At 61.2% G+C, this 16,240-nt stretch overlaps 1 protein-coding gene across 1 annotated transcript in view; it reads left to right on the top strand.

Moving 5' to 3' along the window:
- The window catches only part of Abcc6 (ATP binding cassette subfamily C member 6), a 39,563-nt gene that overhangs the window by 8,838 nt on the left and 14,485 nt on the right, over window positions 1–16,240 (top strand). The window contains exons 7-18 of the mRNA XM_077802618.1: window positions 914–1,045; window positions 1,535–1,747; window positions 2,997–3,174; window positions 5,114–5,275; window positions 7,727–7,819; window positions 8,133–8,336; window positions 8,459–8,605; window positions 9,217–9,304; window positions 11,316–11,391; window positions 11,564–11,690; window positions 11,871–12,047; window positions 13,455–13,622. Coding sequence (XP_077658744.1) covers window positions 914–1,045; window positions 1,535–1,747; window positions 2,997–3,174; window positions 5,114–5,275; window positions 7,727–7,819; window positions 8,133–8,336; window positions 8,459–8,605; window positions 9,217–9,304; window positions 11,316–11,391; window positions 11,564–11,690; window positions 11,871–12,047; window positions 13,455–13,622 — 1,765 coding nt within the window. The remainder of the gene's footprint in view (window positions 1–913; window positions 1,046–1,534; window positions 1,748–2,996; window positions 3,175–5,113; window positions 5,276–7,726; window positions 7,820–8,132; window positions 8,337–8,458; window positions 8,606–9,216; window positions 9,305–11,315; window positions 11,392–11,563; window positions 11,691–11,870; window positions 12,048–13,454; window positions 13,623–16,240) is intronic.

The following is a 16,240-nucleotide window of genomic DNA, read 5'->3' as shown; positions in this document are numbered from 1 at the left end:
AGTCAAATCCCCTGACTGTAGAAAACTCCGGAAACCTCGTCAGGGCACGGCAAGCCGGGTTAACCCCGTCCCCGCCAGGCCGGTGGGTGCCCGAGGTCACTGTGTCTTAGAAAAGGGCACTTGGCAAGTCCTAGAGACAGAGGTGACACCCGGAGGGCCCCCCTGGTCATCAGAAAGATCAAACAGACCCGAAAAGAAAGCAAGGCCCCTCCGCAGACCCCGTAGCACGTGCCGACCTCAGTCACCCCAGACCAGCCATAGGAAATGTCTCACTTTTAAGGTGAGAAAATTGAAACCTAGGGACGTGCCCAAGGTCACAGAACCCTGCCAGAACGCGAGAACACCAGACAGGGAGGAGGACAGTACTGCCCCTGCCCAGGGAACTTGCCATCCGCTGGAGGAGGGGACAAATGACGATCGTCATGGCAAATGACTTTCTTTTTAAATGAGGCTCAGGAGACCCCAGGCAGTTAGAATGGAGTCCACCAGGGCTGGGAAGTCCAGCGGACCTTCCTAAGAAGTCAGGTGTAAGCTCAGACCATGAGTAAGAAACGGCCAGAGGAGGGGTGGCAGGAAACGGGATTTTAGCCGTGTGTCAGGCGTGTGCAAAGGCCCTGAGGCTGCTGGTTGGGCCAGCGGAGGAGGAGAGGTATTTAGAGCTGGGGGAGGAGTTCAGATCCCCTCCACTCTGGGCGTTTTAGTCCCTGGACTTCTGACCCTCGGGGAGGGGTCTGTTTCCCTAGCGATGTCAGCTGTCCCTCGGTGAAGTCACTTCGTCATCCCTGAGCCTCTGTGTCCGTCATCATCTGTAAAATGGGCCAATGATCATTGAGCGGACGGGCTCCCCTGAGAATAGTGAGACCCTCTTCGTAACCAACTGAGGGGTGCCCCACCTCGGTGTCCCTCTTGACAGGCTGCTCTGGAGGGGCTACAGGAAGCCGCTGGGACCAAAAGACTTCTGGTCGCTGGAGCAGGAAAACTGCTCTGAAGAGCTGGTCTCCCGGCTGGAGCGCGAATGGAGGAGGAGCCGCCGCGGGGCCCAGAGGTGAGGGCTGGGGCCGGGGCGCAGGCCGGTTCTCGGTCAGCCAGGTCCACCCGTCACTTGGAGCCCCAAGTTCAAGTCCAGCCTCAGCAGCTTAGCGAGACCCCCGTCTCAGAACACACAGGGGCTGGGGTGCAGCTCAGTGGCGGGGCCCCTGGTTCCAACCTCTGCATGAAAAGGGGATGACGTCCCAGTCCTTCTGGTCCCAGCCTCGCACCCTGGGCCTGTCCCCGGGCCCCTCTGAACCTCGGGTTCCTCCTCTGTGCAGAAGAGGGGACGCCAGGCTTGCAGGGGTCCAGGGAGGTCGCAGGAGTGCCCACCCCCCGCCAGCTCCCGGGTGCCTCCCACGGTGGCCCCAGGCCCCGGGCTGCCTGCCGTCCCTCCCGCTCCCGCCGCTGCCCATCCTGACGGAGTCCCCTGGGTCGGAGCCAGCAGGTCCCGCCCGCCCCTGTCGTGGGGAACAGAACCCCGCACCCTCTCCTCTCCCCGAAGGCGCACCGAGGTGTCCAAGAGCAAGGGACGCGGCGGCGTGGAGGCCGCAGAGGCGGAGGCTGCGGAGAAGGAGGCCCTCCTGCAGCAGGAGGGGAGCCCGCGGGGACCGCTGCTCAGGGCCATCTGCCGGGTGTTCGGGCCCACCTTCCTGCTGGGGACCCTCAGCCTGGTCGTCAGTGACGTCTTCAGGTTCTCTGTCCCCAAGCTCCTCAGGTAGGTGGGGCGTCTGGCTAAGGTGGGGCCCCACGGTGGCCTCCGGGCATGGAGGCGGGAAGAGGAGAAGTGTCCCTGAGGTCAGGGGCCACCCTCCCCCGCCTGGGTCACTCGCTTCTGGCCATCACCGCCCCAAGGCGAGGGGCGCAGAGCCACCAGGCGTGTGTTTGTTGGGCCGTGACGATATGGTGGCATCCGGGCTGGGACCCACTGGGCGGACCTTCTTCTGCCCGTCCACCCCGGTGTCCGCCGCCGGCTCCTGGTTTGGCTGGACCCTGGCTCTGCCGGGTTCACTTCCTCACGTTCCTTTGGGCTGGGCACGGAGCCCGGGGCCCTGGGTGCGCTAGGCAGGTGCCGCCCGCCAGCGCCATCGGCGCCCTGGAGGCGGCTCTGCGAGGACCGGCTCATGGGGACGCTCTCTCCTGCACGGGCAGAAGGCTAGCTGGGGCCTGTTCCCACGGCCACGTGGGAGGGTCCAGGAGAGGGGACAAGTGGCATGTGCTCCTGAGGCCGAGGCTGGGAGCTGGCAGCGTCCCCTCCAGCCAGATGTCAGGGCCCGAGTGTGAGTCCCCAGGTCCCCTGTAACAGAGCACCACAAAATGGGTGACCGCAGGACTCGCCGTCCCTCCCTCTGGAGGCTGAAGCCCAAGGTGAAGACGTCGGCGGGTGGGCTTCTCCCGGGGCCACTCCTCACCGTGTCCTTGCGTGGCCCCGCCTCGGGGGTCCAGGGGGACCCTAGGCAGGCGGGATGGGGACCCTGTTGGCCCTGGTTGGCGTCAATGCCCTCTTTGGGGGGCGCTGCCCCCTGGTGGGGGGTCTCAGCTCTGCAGGAGGAGCCCAGGGCCTGATGGGAAGGAGCGAGGATGGGGGGCGCTGCCCCCTGGTGGGGGGTCTCAGCTCTGCAGGAGGAGCCCAGGGCCTGATGGGAAGGAGTGAGGATGGGGGGCACTGCCCCCTGGTGGGGGATCTCAGCTCTGCAGGAGGAGCCCAAGGCCTCACGGGAAGGAGCGAGGAGGGGGGCACTGCCCCCTGGTGGGGGGTCTCAGCTCTGCAGGAGGAGCCCAAGGCCTGATGGGAAGGAGCGAGGAGGGGGCACTGCCCCCTGGTGGGGGTCTCAGCTCTGCAGGAGGAGCCCAAGGCCTGATGGGAAGGAGCGAGGAGGGGGCACTGCCCTCTGCAGGAGGGGTCTGCGCCCCTGGGCCTCGGGGCAGCTGCGGGGTGCCGGCCTCATCCGCTGCCCCCCCCCCAGCCTGTTCCTGGAGTTCATGGACAGCCCCGAGGCCCCCGGCTGGAAGGGGCCGCTCCTGGCCGCGCTGATGTTCCTGGCAGCCTGCCTGCAGACGCTGTTCGAGCAGCACTTCATGTACAGGGTGAAGGTGCTGCAGGTGAGGCTGCGCACCGCCATCACCGGCCTGGTGTACCGCAAGGTGAGCCCCGGGGCTCTCACGCCCTCCCGTCCAGGCTGGAGGGGACAGTGTCCCCGGGCTCTCGATGGTCCTGTCAGGGCTGAGAACAGCCTTCACTCACTGCGTCTTCACTCCTTGCACTCCCATCTCCTTGGTTCTTCTGTTAAGGCCCCGTGGGATCTGACCCTGAGACCTCTCCAAGCTCATCCCGTCACACAGCTCTTCCTCCTCCTGCCACGCTGCTCTCCTCTCAGGTCCTCAAACATGCCAGGTGTGCTCCCACCTTGGAGCTTTGGCGCTTGGGATTCCTACTGCCGGGTCAGCTCCATGCCCTGCCTAAGCCGGGTGGTGCCTTAGTGGTCCTGGTTTCCAAACCGGGTGTAGACACTCATGAGCCCTCTGACTTTAAGCCAGGCACAGGACCCTGTGCCTGTGATCCCAGTGACTTTGGAGGCTGAGACAGGAGGATCCCCAAGTTTGAGGCTAGCCTCAGCAGCTTAGCAAAGCATTTTCTCCCAGGTGGAAAACATAGAAAGGGGCTGGGGATGTGGCTCTGTGGTGAAGCGCCCCGGGTTCAGTCCCCAGCACACACATGTGTGCACGTGCACACACACACACACACACACACACACACACACAGCCCTGACCTTGGACGTCCCTCTATACCTGAGTTTCCTGAGCAGGGTGGTGACGGTCACTGTATCCACCTCCTCTTCATCTGGGAGTGTCCACTCCTGCCCATGACAGCCTCTGGCTGTGGTGGACTGACCCCTGTCACCAGGCAGCACTGCTTAGGGTGGAGTGACTTCTGGGCCACTGTCCAGTGCCGTGGCCTGGAGGTTCTGTGACCACTGTGACCACCCCCTGGGCAGCCAGAGCTGGGCAGTGACCGCGATCCCTCAGGGGACCCTGGGGGCCAGGCCCACCGGCTGCCATGGATCCTGGCTCTGGGGGGTCTGCAGCAACTGAATGAGGGTGTTCCCAGCCCCTGAGCTGCACCCGCAAGAGAGGGGACAAGGCACCGTCCTGGATGGCCCTGGCCTGCTGCCCGGCCAGCCTGCCCTGTGCAGGCTCCTGTCCCACTCAGCATCGGAGCTGGGTGTGGCCTCTCAAGTCTCCGAGTTCACCTGTTTCCTGAGCTAAAGAGGCAGCCCCTTGGATCCCCGGATGAATGAGCCGGCCTTCCGCTGTCCCCTCGGGCTGCCCCTCGCTGCCCTTGAACACACCGTGAGAGGCTTGGGTGTCCTTCCCTTTGGAACTCCAGTCCCTGGAGCCGGTCCGCTGCTCAGGGAGGGGCACGGTGGCTGTCCCTTGAAGAGCTGCACCCCCGGCCCAGCTCACTCTCTCCCTCACACACCAGCAGAGAGAGGTAGAGTCCGACATCCAACAGGCCAGAAGGGGTCCACTGTGACCCCCGGGTCGGAGGAAACAGGATTGAGGTCCGAGGCGCGTGGAATCGTGGGGGCGTGGTTCCACATCACGCCTGGCCCACCTCACGCCTTTCTGGTCCTGGTTTCCAATCCCAGCTCAGCATTTACACGCCTCCCCCCCGCCCCCCGACTTGGAGCAAGTTGTTCAACCCTCTGGGCCTCGGTCCCCTGGGCTGCCCAGTGGGGTGATAAGAGTGCGTCTCCCTGACCCGGATGGCTGTCTCTTTCACCCTTTAACAGTTCTGCAGTCGGGATGCATCTCAAGTGTCCCAGTTTGACTGGGGATATTCTCCCTGGGGATTCAAAACCAGAGAGGGCTCTGTCTGGGCGTCTGGGTTTGCGTGGGGCACGGCTGAGCCCGGGGCAGGGTTGGCACTTGGCAGATGACCTCCGTGACCTTGCTGAAGCTGGTGTACTTATCTGGGCTGCTCTAAGGACTCCTCCTGGATGCCCAGGACAGCCCCAGGAGGTGGGCACAGGGGACTTCACAGGCTCCTTCCCTCCTCAGCCCCTCTGTCCCTCCGGCCCAGGTCCTGGCCCTGTCCAGCAGCGCCAGAAAGGCCAGCGCGGTGGGGGACGTGGTCAACCTGCTGTCTGTGGACGTGCCGCGGCTCACCGAGAGCGTCCTCTACCTCAACAGCTCCTGGATGCTGCTGCTCTGGATCTGCCTCTGCTTCGCCTACCTGTGGCAGGTGTGGGGCGGAGGGGCGGGGCTTGGGCGGAGGGGCGGGGCTTGGACGGAGGGCGGGGCTTGGGTGGAGGGGCGGGGCTTGGGAGAGGGAGAAGCCCTAGGGACGCACGGGGCTCGGCCCTTCTGGGACTCGGTTTCCCCTCTGGCAAGGTGGAGACGCTGCCGATGGCATTGAGGCTTCCCGGGGAGAGTCTTGGGGTCACCAGGAGGCAGATGGGGCACAAGGTATCAGTACTACTGGGGCGTCCGGACCCCGGCACACAGCAAAACGATAGTAAAAGACCCTTTTACAGGGAGAGAGATTGTTACCTGAGCAACCAAAGGACCCCCCCCAAAAAAAAGAAAGAAAGAAAAAGAGAAAAAGTAATGAGACAGAGAGAGAAAAGAGAGAGAGAGAACTCTTTTTCATTTTATTTATTTATTTTATTTTGGTACCAGGGATTGAACTCAGGGGCACTCGACCACTGAGCCCCATCCCCAGCCCTATTCTGTATTTTATTTAGAGACAGGGTCTCCCCGAGTTGCTTAGGGCCTCGCTTTTGCTGAGGCTGGCTTTTGCCATCCTCCTGCCTCAGCCTCCTGAGCCACTGGGATGACAGGCGTGCGCCACCAAACTCAGTACCTCCTGGGTTCAAATCCTGCTCTGACCACTTACTGACTGGAAAACTTTACCCTGGTCATGGGCCCCTTTCCCCATCTAAAAAGAGTTGGCCATCAGGAATAGCGCCCTGTCCTAGAACCGCTGGGCTTCACTGGCCCGGCAGGGTGAGCAGCCTTCGGGTGGAATGCCTGGCCGAGGCGGAGAGGGTGGCCGGACTTTGCGATGTTGGAATATCTGCGTGACTCCTTTCGAGATCTCGTGGGGAGGGCCCGGGTCTAAACAGCAAACCCACTTAGGTTTCAAACGTTGCGCCTCACCCCCGTGGCCTGGGGGTGGCCCATACAATATTTTCAGTCTGCCTGGTTTTTGACTGTGACCCTCGAGGTCAGCGTGGACCCTCCCATGGCAGCCTCCTGAGAGCGCTGGATCTTGGAGCATTTTGATTTTCAGATTCGGGTGTCCAACCTGAGCCCGTGAAGGACAGGACAGAGGCCCGCAGCAGCTCTGTGGGTCTTGCTGGTGTCCCTGATAACTAAAGAGCTCCTGGGGCCATCTAGCGCTGAGCTGTCCTGCTCCAGGGTGGATGGGGGCTCACAAGCTTATCTACGAAGGACCGGACTGTGGCCACTTTAGTCTCAGGGGGCCGCAGGTCACTCTCTCGACTCTCCAGTTCTATCTTCAGAGTGCAAAAGCAAGCACGGCGATGCTGAACCCCTGGGTGTGATGGCCGGGTACGGCGGCCCACGCCTGTACCCCCAACAACTCAGGAGTCTGAGGCAGGAGGATCACAGGTTCAAAGCCAGCCTCAGCAACTTAGCAAGGTCCCCAAGCAACTCAGTGAGACCCTGACTCAAAATAAAAAGTTCAAAAGAGCTGGGGATGAGGCTCAGAGGCAGAGCACCCCTGGGTTCATTCCCCCGTACCACACAGAACTCTCTTTATGGACGCTGCGCCTTGAACTCCACATCACTGTCACATGTCATTCAACAGTCTTCAAGTTCCACAACGATTCACACTGTCAACGCCATTTAGAACTTTCTGCAGAGCTCCTGGGCGACACAAAAGCCCCTGTGCCAGTGACGACAGGCCCTGGGTGGGTCCGTGGGTGGCATGCGGATGGTGCCCGAGGGGCAGATCCTCCTGAATGCCCTCTGGTGCCCGTGCACACCATGATTTTGGCAGTGCCCCCGGGGAAGGACCTTTCTCTGTGGCTCTGTCTTTCAAGGCCTTGCATACAGCAGGTGCTCAGCAAGGACACAGAGGCTTTCAGGCAGTACCTGACGTGCAGGATAGAAACACTGGATGTTTCTATTCAGAATAAAAAGAGAGGGAGGGAGGGAGGGAGGACACGTGGAGAAATTCACGGAGGTCAAACAAGGAGGCGGTGACCGGGTGACCGCGATAAAAAACAGAGACGAGAGCCCTGCGGGTGCCCTCCCCGAGGAGTGCGTCACCCAGCCCTTAGGAGACGGTCCCTATCACCAGAGGGTCACCACGCGGTGCCGGTTAAGGAGGGCTGGGCTCGGGGTGCCACAGTTAGGTGATACCGGTTGTTTCCTTAGGGTCTTTCCCGCTGGGTGCAGGCGTGTGCCTTCTAGACGCTTCTCCACTGAGCCACTGGGTGGCGCCAATGCCTTATAAATGAAGGGAACTGTCCGCCCAGTGCCCAGTGCCCCCGCTGGTGACCTGGGTGACTCACCTGGCTCCCACCCAGGCAGAAGGACCCTATGTTCCTCAGGCGTCCCCTCCGTGGACCCCCGTGAGCCCCGCACCCTGACATCTGCCTGTGTTAGGACCCACGTCTGACCACATCCCCGGGGGTCCCGTGCCCCCCACCTGCTCTGTCCCCAGCTTCTAGGACCCTCAGCCCTCACGGCCGTCGCTGTCTTCCTGGGCCTCCTCCCTCTGAATCTCTTCATCACTAAGAAGAAGGGCCACTACCAGGTGTGGCTCTGGGAGCAGGGACGTGCCAATCAGGAAGTGGGGGGCGCTCGCGGGTCCTGGGCCCACGCTGGCACCAGAGACGCGGGGTGGGGGGGTCCTGCAGGCCTGGCTTGCCCTGGCCCTGGCGTGTCTGTGCCCTGACTCGGACCTGGGCACCCATCCAGAGCAGGACCCCTTCCACGGTGGACAGCGGCAGCCACCCCGTCCCTGGCTGAGTCCCCACTTGCTCCCTCGCCCTCTGACCTTTGCCGTCCCCTGGGATTCTGCCTCCTAAGGTGACTTCTCGCCCTTCTCTGCTTCCCACGGGTCCCAGGAGGAGCAGATGCGGCAGAAGGACTCCCGGGCGCGGCTCACCAGCTCCGTCCTCAGGACCATGAGGACCATCAAGGCCCACGGCTGGGAGGAGCCCTTCCTGGAGAGGATCCTGCGCGTCCGGGGCCAGGAGCTGGGCGCCCTGAGGACGTCCACCCTCCTCTTCTCCGTGTCCCTGGTGTCCTTCCAAGTGTCCACGTTTCTGGTGACGCCGCCGGGTACCCTGCAGAGCCTGGGCTGGGGGAGGGCGTGCCCGGGTGGGGACCCCACGCTGACCCTGGAGGCCGCACGGCCATCGTCTCACGGTCAGCGCCGGTGCCCCTCCAGGTGGCCCTGGCGGTGTTCACGGTGCACACTCTGGTGGCCGAGGAGAGCGCCATGGACGCGGAGAAGGCCTTCGTGACCCTGACCGTGCTGGGCATCCTCAACAGGGCCCAGGCCTTCCTGCCCCTCTCGGTCCATCTACTCGTCCAGGTGGGGCCAGCGGGAGGGCCCGGGCCGGCTACCCCTGCAGGAAGCGGAGGAGAGGGAGGGAGAGGAGCGTGACACGGAGCAGAGGGTAGCGGGAGCCATTGGAAAGGGCCCAGAGGGTGACGGGGACCTCCCAGGGCGCGGCAAGCCCTGGTGCAGGAGTCCCTGCCCGGTCCCCTCTCATCCCGAGCTTTGCTCGCAGCCCGCTCTGTCCTGAGCCTCCCGGGGCACAGGGGAAGGAGCGACTCTTGCCCATCAGAGCTGCTGTGTTTCCAGGGCTGCCCCCGGGCCCCAGAGGTGGGTTTGTGGTTGGGAGCTGAGGGCGCCCCCCGGTGGACAGAGTCCGACATGATCTCTCATCTTGCCTTGAGGCTGGGGGCAAAGCCACCACCTTTTCAGGGCTCTTGATTGTCGCAGTTTTGCTACTTAGCAGCCAGGAGGTGGGAGAGGTCCCCACTGCCATCACGGTCCCCACCTCCACACGCGCACTGAGGCTCCGTTCTCACGACTTGCAAACCCGCGGGGCAAGGTGGACAGGACGCCGTAGCCACGCGTCCCGGGCACCTGGGCTCCTGCCCTTCTGGCGGGGTGACCCGGGGCCCCGGTTTCCACAGGCCTGGGTGTCCTTCAACCGTCTGGCTGCCTTCCTGAGCCTGGAGGAAGTTGACCCCAGTGAGGAGGACGTGAGGGCCGCCAGCCTGGGTGAGGGCCAAGCTCAGCAGGAGGGCGTGGGGGTTGGGGGGACACGGGGAAATCAGGCATCGCGGGGGACTGTCCTGCTGGGAGTGCAGGGTGACCCCTGGAACCCCTTGGGGTGCCGTTCCAGGTGCACAGCACTGAACACTGGGCCCAGGTCCTTGCCCTCATTCACAGTCCAGGGAGAGAGACATTTGTGTGTGGAGGGCAGCAGGGATGGAACTCAGGGGCACTGGACCACTGAGCCCCGTCCCCAGCCCTGTTCTGCATTTTATTTAGAGACAGGGTCTCACTGAGTGGCTTAGGGCCTTGCTTTTGCTGAGGCTGACTTTGAACCTGAGATCCTCCTGCCTCAGCCTCCAGAGCTGCTGGGATTACCAGCATGTGCCATGGCGCCCTGTGACACAGTGACATTTTTGCTCAGCTAGAAAATGAGTTTCAGGCACCATGGTAGTGTGAGACTCGCCAAGCACTCGTTACCTAGTTACCAGTACTAGTTAGCTTCTCCGTTCTGCCCTGGGCATTCTCACCACCTCTTGTGGGTCGTGGTGACGTCAACTCCTGCAGTGGGTGGGGTGGGGTGGGACCTGTCACCAGGCCATGGTGTGGCTCGGGCATCTGGTCAACCTGCTCATTTGGATGCTCAGCCCATGGCAGTGGACGGCCAGGTCCAAATCCCAGCTGCAGCACTGACCAGCCAGGTGGCCCTGGCTAGCTGTCAACCTCTTGGGGCTTCTGCAGGAACCCGCTCCCTGGGGTTGGGGTGAGGGTCCGCGGGCTCAGGTTCGGCCCATAGCCCAGGGCCCAGCACCCGGCCAGAGCCCAGAGCTCTTAGTCACTAGTAATTGTTGCAAAAACCCAGAAACAGCACAGCGGCGGCTCAGGAGCCCCGACGGGCGTTTCTGAGACACCTTCAGCTGCGCACGGCTTTGCTCGACCCTGCGGGTGTGACTCAGCAGTTCAGACCCAAGTCCTGGGCTGTCCGCCCCAGCTGTGTGGCCCTGGGCAGCACCTCCTCCCCTCCTGGACTCAGATGCCCTCTGTCCACAACGTCCCAGGGGGAGCTGCAGGAGATGGCAGCCCCTGGGCATTAGGACTGCTCCGTCGAGAGGCTGGGGTCTCTGGTGACCGTGCCGTCACCCCCACTGGAGGGCCACTGACCACAGACCCCTGGGTGTTACTTTAGTCACAGGTTTGACCCAGCTGGTCACCTGCTTGGGGCCAGAGCCGCCCTCTCTCAAAGCTAGGCCAGAGTGAGATGAATACAAACACCCGCAGCCAGACTGGACGGGCACTTCCGTGGGCCAGCACCGTTCAAAGTGCCCGGTGTAGACCCCAGCTCCCCTGACCCCCCCCCCGATGACCCTCGCCAAGTGCCTCTGGGACCCAGCCGTCTTACGGAAGGGGAAGGAGGAGGGGAAGCCCCCCCCCAGATGACCAGCGGGACCCCAGACTCCCAGGCCAACACCCGGGATGCCCAGTTCACTCTGAATCTGCATTTTACTCTCTCACAAACCTTTCATTATGATTATGCTCCATGCGATACTGGGGGCATATGTATGCTAAGAAAAAAAACAACACTATTCTGCTTCTATTGGGAGTTCACATTTAAGTGGGGTTCTCCGTTGGATCGGGCGTCCTCCCTGGGTGCCCGTGAGTCTCTCAGGGACTGAAGAACTCAGGTCCCCGGGAATCACACCGCCTCCCTCCCGTGCCACAGCCCTGGGGCAGGTGATCGATCATGTAAAACTCTTCTTTTTCTACAAAGGACCTGACTGTACCTCATTGTGGCTCCTGGGCCGCGTGGTCACGGCCACCTTAGCAGGAAGGGGTGGGCGTGGCGGGTCTCAGTAACTCTCATACAAATGGAGGGCAGGTGAGGTGGCTTCCTGCGGGGTCACCGTAAGCTGGTGAGTGGCCGGGGCTGGCTCTCTGGGGGTTTCCCGCTGCCTCCTGGGCCATGGCTGGTGGCCTCGGGGCAGAGTGACCCTGCAGTGACTGTCTTTGTGCCCTGCAGCCGCCAGGAAGGACGGCGTGGCTGTCCACAACGGCACCTTCGCCTGGTCCCGGGAAGGCCCCCCCTGCCTGCACAGGTACAGAGGGCCCCGCCCGGGTGCAGCCTCACACTCAGGGGGAGAGGGTGCAGGGGCAGCTGTGCCTGGGGCCGGAGGGCACCGCAGGGAGTGGCGGGCGGGAGAGGCGCGGTGTCGGGGGCCACCCATCCTGCCCAGACCCGAACTGCCTGCTGTCCCTCCTCGTGGCCAGGATCAGCCTCACCGTGCCCCAGGGGTGTCTCCTGGCCGTCGTGGGTCCCGTGGGGTCAGGGAAGTCCTCCCTGCTGTCTGCCCTCCTCGGGGAGCTGTCCACGGTGGAGGGGTCCGTGAGCATCAAGGTGAGGCCGCCCCGGCTGCTAAGACGCCCCATCCCGAGCGCCCCGTCCCACGTCCTCCCGCGCCCCCGCTCCCAGCCGAGCTGATGGGCACCGGCTCTGCGTCCCCCCTCCCCCCCAGGGCCGGCTCCCCTCCCCCTGGAAGGGCCCCCACCTCGGTCACCCACACCAGCTGTGTCGCAGGGCCCTGTGGCGTACGTGCCCCAGGAGGCCTGGGTGCAGAACAGCTCCGTGGTGGAGAACGTGTGCTTCAGGCAGCCGCTGGACCTGCCCTGGCTGGACAGGGTGCTGGAGGCCTGCGCCCTGCGGCCGGACGTGGACAGCTTCCCGGCGGGCGTCCACACCCGCATCGGAGAGCAGGTGGGGCCCGCCTTCTTGGCACAGGGACCTCGGGGGAGGGACCTCGGCCGCCCTGGCCTGTGGGCCAAGTGCTGAGGGGCAGAGGGCCCAGGAAGCGGGCGGTCAAGGGTGCAGTGGGTGCTCGCGGTCCTTAACGAATCCGTGACTGGAAACAGGCCAGGGAGAGGCCGAGGCCATGGCAGGGGTCAGTGGGTTAGTGGCCGGGGCTTTCGGACAACTAGATCAGACACTGGGTCGGGGACCCCTCGGGAGTCATATTCCAGGGCCCGGGCAAGCAGGGGACCGTGGACGGCGGATCCCCGTCATGTACGACCCGAGTGCTCCAAAACAACACAGGACACTCCAAGTCCAGGGGCGGAGGGAGCTGCCCAGGGAGGCCAAGGAGAGGAGGGCGAGGCCAGAGAGTGGCCAGAGGGAGGCCCCTGGAAGGGAGACCCAGAAGTGCTTCAAACCGGAGGGGGCACCTCTGTCCAGCTGTGTCACATCCTGGGCCAAATGTCTGGTGGCCTAGAGCCGCCTCCTCCTGCACCCCGCACCCAGACCCACGTGCCGTGGCTCCGTCCACCACCAGCCCTTCCCTGCGTTGCTGCGGGAGCCCCCCGATGGCCCCTTTGACCAGGCCCGCCACAGCAGACGGCTCCGTTCACACCTAGACCACTCCCAGCTCCGCACAGAACCCACCTGGCCCCCCATTTCCCTCAAGGCAAAGCCTAAGTCCCGACCGTCCCTGACAAGGCCTCTTGCCATGTGGCCCCACCTGTCTCTCTGCCCCATCTCCCCTCGTACCCACCCCCTTTCCTGCTTCTGTCCAGTCGCGGGGTCTCTGCCATGTTTCCTGAACACCCGAGGCACACTCCCACCTCAGGGCCTTTGCACCTGCTCTCCCTCTTCGGGGAAGCTCTCCCCCTGGGGCCACGGGGGGCTCACCCTCTGCTGAACGGCGGTGTGCGCATCCCAGCTCTCATTCCACGCCACCCCACGCGCCGTGCAGGTCCCTTGTCTGGGCTTTGGATTCTCTGTCCCCCTCCCCACCCTTGTTATAATGAAAGGCCAAGAGAGCAGGGCCTTGTCCCTGGCTGAGTCCCCAGGCCCTAGGACACAGCTGGCCATAGAGCAGCCGCATGGTAGATGTTGGCTGAATGGAAAGAAATAAGAACCGTTGCTGGATGTGGCATCAGGGACGTGCCGGGCACCTTCAACAAAGGTGGTGACGTGGAGGAAGCTGGCTGAGTGGAGCCGTGAGCCGGGCAGAGACAAGCAGCGAGTGTAGAAAGATCCAGCAGTAGGCTGGGAAAGGCGCCCTGAGGACCCAGGGGTTGCGCCTACCCTGGCCAACCCGCACCGTCCACGCATCCCAGCACCATCCAGCAGGTGCAGACTTGTGTCCCTGTTCCTCTCTGGCCACAGGGCATGAATCTCTCCGGGGGCCAGAAGCAGCGGCTGAGCCTGGCCCGGGCCGTGTACAGAAAGGCTGCCGTGTACCTGCTGGACGACCCCCTGGCAGCCCTGGATGCCCATGTCGGCCAGCACGTCTTCACCCAGGTCATCGGGCCTGGTGGGCTTCTCCAGGGAACAGTGAGTTTGGGAACACATGTCAGAATCAACAGGGCAAGAGCAGAAGCCCTGAGAATTCAGTCCTAACCCAGATCTGTCTACCACCCGCTCCTTGGGTCCAGTTTTCCTCTTTGTATTGGTCAGCTTTTGTTGTGACAGTGCTACGTAACAAAGAATCCCACCCCCAATCTCAGTGGTTTATGACAGCACTCTTTGATTAGTGCATTTTAATTATACAGAATAACGGGCTTCATTGCAAAATGTTTGTAGGTGCAGACAGCATACTTTAAACATATCCATCCCCCATTACCATCCCTCCTCCTCCTCCTGGTCCCCTTCTTCTCCTCTGAGGGTCTCCTTCCTACTTTCATCTCTCCCACACCCCCAGAATCCACTTAATACTTGTCTTCCTGTCTGGCCTATTTTTCACTGAACACAACGATCTCTAGTTCCATTCATTTTCCTGCAAATGACAGGATTTCATTCTTCCTTATGACTTGAATAGCCCTCCGTTGTGTGCACAAACCACATTTTCTTTACCCGTTCATCTGTCGATGGGCCCCTAGGCTGATTTCATCACTTGGCTACTGTGTCTCACTTGATTCTGCTGACGCTAATTCCTTTGGGTCTGTGCTGAGGAAATAAGAGCTGGATCACATGGTAGTTCTACTTCTAGTGCTTTGGAGGAACGTCCATACTGTCTCCACAGTGGCTTTCCTAACTTGCCAAGGCTGGCCTCCAACTTGTGAACCTCCTGCTTCCGGAGTCACTGGGATGACGGGGTACACCATTGCACCTGGATTTTCAGGGCTTTTATTCATAAAGGGATGTTGAATTTTGTTCAGAGCCTTTTCCTGCACCTATTGAGATCATCGTCTGCTTTTTAAAACTACTCTGTCGTGCTTATTGATTTCAGAGGTTGAGCCATCCTTGAATTCCTGGAATGGAACCAAATTTGATCATGGCATCTGATCTTTTCAGTGTGCTGTTGGCTTTGGTCGCAGGTTTTTATTGAGAATTTTGCATCTAGGTTCATCAAGGATGGTGGTCTGGAATTTTCTTTTTTTTGTTGTGTCCTTACCTGGTATTGTTATCAGGGTGATGGCTGGCTTTGTAGAATGGGTTTGGAAGTCCTCCTTTCCTATTTCATGGAAATAGGAGCTTAGCTGTCAATTCTTTAAAGATCTAGTAAAACCCAACAGTGAGTCCATCTGTGGCTGAGCTTTTCCTTATTGGAGACTTCCCATTAGGGCTTTAATCTTATTGTTATTGATCTCTTGAGGGTTTTTAAAATATCCTCTTGATTCAGTCTTAATAGGTTGTGTGTCTAGAAATTTATCAAGTTTTTGTGCAGATTTCCCAATCTATCTGAAATATAAGTTCTCAACGACAACCTGGTGATCCTTTGAATTTGGTGATATCTTGTGATACTCCCTTGACATCTCTGATTCTCTCTCTGTCAGTTTGGTCAAGGGTTTATCAACCTTCCTTACCTCTTCAAAGATCCAAGTCATTGTTTCATTGATCATTTGTATCACTCTCTTTTTAAATATTTTTTTTAGTTATACCTGGACACAATATCTTTATTTTCTTTATTCATTTTTCTGTGATGATGAGCATTGAGCCCGGTGCCTCCCACGTGCGAGGCCAGCCCCCGCCCCGTATTGCTCTTTTAAGCCTCGGTCGGTGTGGTCAGTTCCGGCTCTGACCCCCTGGTTATTTTTACTGGTCTCACGCTGGGTCTGTTCTTGGTTTTCAAGGACCTTGAACCCCACCCCTGGGTTGTTGATTGGAGGTCTCTCTGGTTTTTTAGAGCAGGTGCTCAGAGCTGTGACCTTCCTCTGACACCTGCCCTCGCTGTGTCCCTCAGGTTCTGAGATGATGCGGTTCCACTTGATCCTAGAAATTTTCTCACTTCCCTCTGATTTCGCCCGCGGCCCACTGATCCTTCAAAAGTGCGTCGTGGTTCAATCTTTGGCGGTTGACTCCCGGTTCCCTTCCATGACGAACGTATTTAAAATCCGGGGTGTCGTTGGGACTTGCTTTGGGGCTTGAGACTCGCTGGGTTTGGAGGAGGATCTGTGAGCTGCTGAGCCCAGCGGCCCTCAGTGTGGGCGTCTCTGGTGAAGTCGCGATGGCGCAGAAGGGACAGGCAGCCCGGAGAAAGCCGCACTTTGAGTTCTGGTCGGGGCACTTCTGCCTGGCTGGTGATGTGTGACCCAGCCCTTTCTGGTGTCACTGGGCAGCGGTGGGCAGCCACCGCTCCTGGCCAGCCCTGCCCTCGGCCTTGGGGAAACTGAGGCTCCACCATGTACCTCCCTGCTGAGCCACGTCACTTAGGGTGTTCTCAGTGCATGAGGGTGTCCCGGGGGGTCCCCTCCTGGTTGCTATGGCAACTCCCTGTGGTAAGCTGAGCACCTCCCCGCGGTGCCTCGGTCCCGGGCCAGTTTCCAACGAGCCCAGTGTCCCCGTGTTTTGAGACACAGATGGAGGACCCCCTCCTGTCTCTCCTTGGATGTCTCCCAGAAAGAGGGCGGGACAGGAGAAGGGCGTGCACCCCGCTGCGCTGCGAGCCCGGGGTGCCCCCCTCCTGCTTGGACTCCCAGAGACTGGCCGAGCCCAGGAGTGTGACCCCCCCT

Source organism: Urocitellus parryii, chromosome 9 (assembly GCF_045843805.1).
Source record: "Urocitellus parryii isolate mUroPar1 chromosome 9, mUroPar1.hap1, whole genome shotgun sequence".
Classification (NCBI taxonomy): domain Eukaryota; kingdom Metazoa; phylum Chordata; class Mammalia; order Rodentia; family Sciuridae; genus Urocitellus; species Urocitellus parryii.
Note: the sequence above shows the minus strand (reverse complement) of the source record. Positions and strands in the feature narration are given on the sequence as shown.